The sequence below is a fragment of the Cricetulus griseus genome, chromosome X (genome assembly GCF_003668045.3).
Source record: "Cricetulus griseus strain 17A/GY chromosome X, alternate assembly CriGri-PICRH-1.0, whole genome shotgun sequence".
Taxonomy (NCBI): domain Eukaryota; kingdom Metazoa; phylum Chordata; class Mammalia; order Rodentia; family Cricetidae; genus Cricetulus; species Cricetulus griseus.
The window spans coordinates 62,591,264-62,598,049 of record NC_048604.1 but is presented as its reverse complement, the minus strand read 5'-3'; the positions used below and the strand labels follow the sequence as shown (position 1 = coordinate 62,598,049).

The 6,786-nt window shown below is 39.1% G+C and overlaps 1 protein-coding gene across 1 annotated transcript; it reads right to left on the bottom strand.

Moving 5' to 3' along the window:
* Nucleotides 1-964: 964 nt before the first annotated feature.
* Nucleotides 965-1,861, bottom strand: Syntaxin-3. Its single transcript, XM_027432932.1, has one exon. The coding sequence runs from the start codon at nt 1,859-1,861 to the stop codon at nt 965-967; it is 897 nt and encodes a 298-aa protein (XP_027288733.1).
* Between the last annotated feature and the right edge of the window lie 4,925 nt (nt 1,862-6,786).

Below are 6,786 nucleotides of genomic sequence, written 5' to 3'. Positions count from 1 at the left end.
AAATAATCTTGTATTCTACTTTTTTGTAACTTTCCTCAGTATGCCGCCCAGCATCATCTAGTCTCTCAAGTTTTTATACTCCTTTAACTGACTTATGTAATCTTTTTCTTCCTGGCATCATTTGCATCCCAATTCACCATCTAGTATGCCTGCATTGCTCTATTGAATTCTCAGTGTATGTGATGGTTCAAATGAGAATGACCCCCATAGGCTCATATAGGTAAAGACTTGGTACCAGTTATTGATACTCCTTGGAAAGGATTAGGAGGTAAGGCCATTGTAAAAGGAGGTTGTTGCTGAGGATGGGCTTTAAGGTTTTAAAAGCCCAACCATTCCCATTTAGCTCTCTCTGCCTCATGGTAGTGTCTAAAGATGTAAGCTCTCAACACCTGCTCCCGTGCCATGCCTGCCTGTCTGCCTGATGCCATGGTCCCTACAATGATGGACATGACTTTAGCTCTCCTAAGCCATTAGCTCCACATTGAATTCTTTCTAATATGTTACCTTGCCCATGGTGTTTCAGTCACAGCTATAGAAAGCAAGGCAGTGTGATATGCCCTATGCTTTTTGTTAGCTGTTCTTTTAGAAAGGAGCATTTGTATTTACATAAAACACTAATGAGATTCTAATAGTAGAAAATAAGAAAAGTGTGTCATCCTGGAACATAAAGCAAGCAGCTGTAAAAGAAAATGAAGGAAACACTAATTCCTGAGCAACAGTGTCTGCAGAAGCAGCCATACTTGAACAGCTTTTTTTTTTTAACGTAACATATTGCACAACAATAAGGAAAAGCACACCACAATTTACTGCCTGCTACCTTTGAGGAAACAGACAAGTCACATTAGGTCTGCCAGCTCAGATGCTGGCACCCATTTATTTGTAATGCTAACCTTAAGGTTATATACCAAAACAATATCTTTGTTTTTCAGCATTTGCTCACTCCACCAGAAGTCACATTTCTTGCTCAATGCACAGGCCCAGTGATACCGGACAAGCATGTACAGCAGGCACACAGGCCTGCCACAGTTGATACCACCATCAAAAAGCGTGATTGGCGCTTATATTTAAGGGCTTTCTTCACTGTCTCATTTGATTGTTCAACATAGTCCTGGGTGTGCAAAATGTTGTACTCAATACTATCCAGCAACTCTTGCTGTCCTGAGATGAACATTTCTACTTGGAAAAAGATGGTGTGCAATTCACTGATCTGGTACTCAAGGTCCAGCAGCTGCTGATGACGTACTTCGGCCAGAGCCAGGCCCTGCTGCTTAGCTTTCAAAACATCTAGATCACAACCCACAATTTGAGGAGGCACAGGGTTCGCCACCAGTTTCTCCAGATCCTCTTCCTGGAGCTTCACCCCAGCTAGTTCTGCCTGTCTCACCATCTTCTCCTTCAGCCTGACCAGATTCTGAGTCTCACAGGCATAGTGGTGGCTGATGATGTCACGGTAGTAACTAAGGAGAAAAGAGAGCTGGCTCTGACGAATGCGGTGCTCAGCCCGCCAGTACTTACAGTCTGTGGCCAACTCATCCTGGATGGTGCTTAGCTGAGGCTGAATGAGCCGGGCTTGGCTGGCAAAGGAAGCTTTTATGGTATTCAATTCATTCTTCTCCTTGAACACACTCTCCTCTGTGGTACAACACAGGACACCTTGCTGCTTCTTGTCTATTAACTGAGACAGCCCTTCTAACTCAGCCAGTGCCAGGGACAGCTCAGCTACTTCCTGTAAAAACTTTTCTATGGGGTTTGTTTCACTCTTCTCAAAAGCATGGTTGTCAAACATCAAGGTGTCATCCAACTCTGAGGGGACTCTTCCATGGCTAATGTGGTTCTTCAGTTCCTCTAATCTGTCCTTCATCTTCAACTCCAGCTGCTTGCCATATCGGTACTGCAAGCACTCTGGAAAGAGATGTATCCATCGGCTTTGTCTGGTGGTGTATGAAGTCAGGGACAGCTCAGTTTTGCGTCAGTAGAAGCTATTAAAATCTTTCCTTCCCAGGCAAGCAAACAATGACAAGGCCAACAGGCCACTGAACTGTTTATTCAGTATCAAGAGTGTCAGGTGGTAAAGCACACAGGATGGACTAAATTGTATTCCAGGAACAGGCCAAGCATTTGCCTGATTTGTTAAGAGCTGAGGTAAGAATACACATGAACTCTGGGGCTCCAGGCTAGGTGGTAACAAAGTAGAAGGCTGGAGTTTGAACAGCCCCTGGAAGCATTGTTACTGGGTTCAAGGAAGGTAACCAAGTATGTACAGAACCCAAGTAAGGAAAGAATTGATAAATGCTCACAAATAACTGTAGATTCATTATTTAAGATTGAGAACTAACATACTCATCCACAGAAACACACAGACTAAGTAGCTTTTTTAATCTAGTGATATCATCCAATTAAGAAAAAAGTGGCTGCAGGCAAAGTCTATGGCAAAAGTAAAAGTCTACTCACTAGTAAAGGAAAGAAGAAAGAATATAGCTTCTAGATTGAAGACTTGTTTCATTTAATAATAATCTTTTTCATCCTTTCTTAATGCAGACCAGAGACTGGAGTTCATTATCTGCAACTAAAACCTGCCTGTTATCATTCTATCAGGTGCCTACTAGGCCATCATGCATTAAACTCCTTCACATAATTGAATAAAGAAAATAATTGCATTCTTTATAGGATTTCCAAATATCATATATTAAATTTTAACTTTTCCTCACTCCCCTTTCTTCTCATTATCAAATCTTTGTTAAAATGTTTTTCTAGTAATACATAGGTAACCAAGAACCTGCAAGTAGAGAGTCTGGGGAACTAGGGTAGAACCAATTACTACTTCTACTAACAGATTTTAGCAATAAAATGACTCCTAATGACATTTTGCTATATGGATCAGTGCCTTGTCCAACCGTCATCAGAAAAGATTCCTCCTGCAGCAGATGAGAACAAATACAGAGACCCATATCCAGACACTATGCAGAGAGTGAGAGACCTTGAAACACTGCTCTGATAGGATGTCTCCATCAAATCCTTCCCTTAGGAGTTAGGGAATCATCCAGAAGATGAGGCAGAAACAAGGTCGTTGAAACATAACAGGACTGATGATACACACACGGATTCACAGAGAGATGGAGGCATCATGCACAAGGCCTACATAGGTCTGTACCACATAGGGTCCTAGAACTAAAAGGAGACATGGTCTGAAGCATTTAACTAACTAACTAACTAACTAACTAACTAACTAACTAACTAACTAATAAAAAATCAAGAGTCAGATATTGGGGTAAGAACCTGAATGATCAGAGAAGCTTCGGAGAAGCCACCAGTCATCTCCTACCTCTTCTGTTCCTTCCTCCAAAAAAGCTGAGATCCTCTTTCAGTTCCGCCTTACTACTTCCTGTCTCCTATCTGTCTACAGTCTTCCAAACCTCTATGGTTAATTTTGGTCAGCTAGTGACTAAAAGCTTTATTTTTAGAATGAAATGAAAATATCACACAACAGTGATCATATGGCCCCATCCCTAATCTAGAAGTTATCTTCAGTTCATAACCACTTGTAAATGAAAAATTGGTTTTCTCCAATGGAGTCTCATCGGGAAAACAAGCTACTCTTAAGGGCAGGCCCCATATCCAGCAGTAGATGGCCAACAGAAAATGAACTCTCCAGCATATTTGGACATTAGTTGTCTCATAATGTCATGTCAGGGCTTTTATTCTTTATCTTTTTAAAAATTTTAATTTTAATTTATTTTATTTATACATATTTTTTAAATTTATCTTATTTTTATTTTTATTTTATATAAAGATATATAATATATGGAGAGAAATATATACATATACTTCTCTTTTTACCCTATAAGTCCTTTGTGTATAGATATAGACATACAGATACACAGACTTGCAGTTTTGGGATTCCTAAGTGTGTGAACAAGTTGTTCTCTGCATCAATATCTGTTTCTTGTGCTTTTTTTGAGCTCTTCTGGGTTTTTTGTTTGTTTGTTTTACTATTCTTGTGTGTTATATTTTGTTTTTTGTCTTATTATATTTTAGTATTATCCCTTCAAAACCTGTTTGTTTTCTAATGAGTGGAGCCATATAGAAGGGGCAGTGGAGAGGGCAGGAAGTGGAAGGAGTAAAGGGAGGAGAACTGTAATCAAGATAAGTGAAAAAAATCTATTTTCAACAAAAGTGAAAATTTTTAAAACAAAAAAATATTTTCTGATTAGTTAACAATCTATAGTTTCCCATTATTTTCTTTTTCTAAAATCTAAGACAAGTTACTAGATTCATTTAACTTTTACCCAGATTTCTGTTTGACAAGATCAAACAAACATAAGCATCAAATCTCTGTTAGAGATTTATTTTTGTGTGTATGTGTAGATAAGAACTTGTGTTTGTGGAGGACATAAGAGGCAGTCAGATCCTCTGGAGCTGGAGTGCCAAGTGTTTCTGCACTACCAGACAAACACAGGTGCTGGCACCTGAATTCCTGTCCTCTTCAGAGCAACAAGCATTCTTACAAGCTGAGCCATCTCTCCAGACCCTCAAAATAGCGTTCACACTCATAAGTTTCCTGTTTTCTGTCTGCTAATTTCCACCACGCTCTCTTTACTCCCTCCCTGTCCTTTCATTTACATAACCATGTCATCTCCCTCTCCCCAGCTTCTGGAAGCATAAAACCCTACATTACATTCACGTTACTGTCCCTGTCACAACCTAAGTGCCCTGATTTCTATCAACAGAAACCAAGATTTCCTAGTGCACTGATCTTAACAAGAAGTAAAATCCCCAGCAAAAGCCAAGTATGCCAATGTACTCCTGGTTTTTCTGTCCAGTCTTTCATTATGGTTTTGTTGTTGTTTATTTGTTTTAACAAATAGCTTGGAGAGAATACTATAGAATTTAAGAACTAGCAAGAGGCCAATGAAAGCTACTTTTCCTGAAGGAAAGGCTCTTTACTAGCTCTCAGATTCTTCGTAGACCTGTATTGCCTAAACTGGCACAGTGCCACCTAATCAGTAATAAGGAGACCTAGCTTTGGGGTGAGGAGAAAAAGAAACTGAAAAAAAAATGAGGCTTTTGTGGCCCACATGCAATCCTTTAACCATGGCTCTCAGCATATTTTCCCTATTCCTTAATATTTACTCTGCCTAGCGGCTCTGCCTCACATCTCAGAATTTTGCTGGAACCTGAGAATCACTTGAGACTTGTTGAAAAAAAAATCATGTTATATTAAATTCTTATCAATGCTCTTCTTAGGGTTTTTGTTACCACTCCCCAGTGTCCCATTCTATTGCTATGAATATGTAAAGTTCTCTAAAATGAAACCACCATATCACATGGTTTCTGCATTAGATCATTACATAAAATCTGGCATTGCTAAAATCGAACTTAATTGTGTGGTACCAAATACTGAATCTGAGTTTTCTACGGCAATGTTGATTCAGTGCTTCTACACATGGGTAATACCATAGTGTGTGAAATACCAGAGTTCTGACTAAAACTTCTTTAGATAAAGAATCACAGAGGAGACAAACCTCCTGATGTGTTTAGGAGAGAGCTTCTGAAGAGGTTTAATTGAGCAGAGAAGACCCAATCTTTGAATAGGAACATCCCATGGGCTAGAGTTCCTGACTGAAGGAGAAGAAGGAGGCCAGTTGAACACCTGCATTCATCTCTCTGTGCTTCTTGGCTGTGAACACAATGTGACCAGATGCCCCCATGCTCTCACCAGCAGGCCTTTTGTGTCATAATAGTCTCTACTAAAATAAACCTTTCTTTTATACAGTTACTTTCGTCAAACAACAAAAAAATATAGCTAATGCATTTACCCTATATTAACACGTTCTACCTCTCTGCTCCCAGGTCACTGACTCTGACCTGGGATATACTGTAATAGTAAAAGCGTTTTGCTCTACTCAATTCCACCAGTTCCAGCTCAGAGAATGGGAGAAATGCTTTTGGGAGGGCAAAGAGTGGGAAATGAGATCCCTTTCAATCTCAGTGAGGCTTTTAGGATTTTTGTTGCTGTTGACTTAGAGACAGCATTACCAGAAACGTTCCTCTTTAGAACACCATTTCTCCAGCCCTTTGACATGAGATTGAAGCTTATTTTGCCTAAGTTTGTTATTATTTATAAGTTGCATGTTTCTCCTATGCCTCATTCAGTATGTACATGAGAGGCAAAATCAAAACCCAGGGATCTTACCATTACAGTATTTCAAAAGTTCAAAGTCTCTACCTTTAACTGAAGTTCTATAGTTTATGTGTGTTTTGGTCTTGGTGATTTATGTGAAGGCAGAGACCTGGGGCTACTTACTCACAGAACTGGAAATTTCTTGGGCATAGTTTTGAAAAATAAATATATGTAATTAATTTGAGTGAAAGAAAATGTTTTCCAAGGAGCAAAAGTATTTTGGAGCTGCATAATGAATTCAAATTATCTAATAAAGTCTTTCCACTGCAAATCTCTTCTTTATTTAGGTACTCTTTTCATCTTTAGCTAAATCATCTTCTTTTATTGCATTTTGACCCTGAATGTTATGCAAATGTTACCCAAGCCCTGATTTATTTTTTCAAATTTGTGTTTTTTTTTCCTGGTTCCTCTGTTAAATTCATCTCTTTTAAACGATGTATAGTAGCACATTTGGGCTGCTATAAAACACTACAAAAAGCAAGTTGTCTCATAAACAATGTAATTTGTTTCTTGCAATTCCAAAGACTAGAAAGTCTAAGACTAAGCTGTAGACAGAGTCTGAATCTTTTGGGGATGTTTCCTGGCTCGTGGATGGCCCTGTTTAT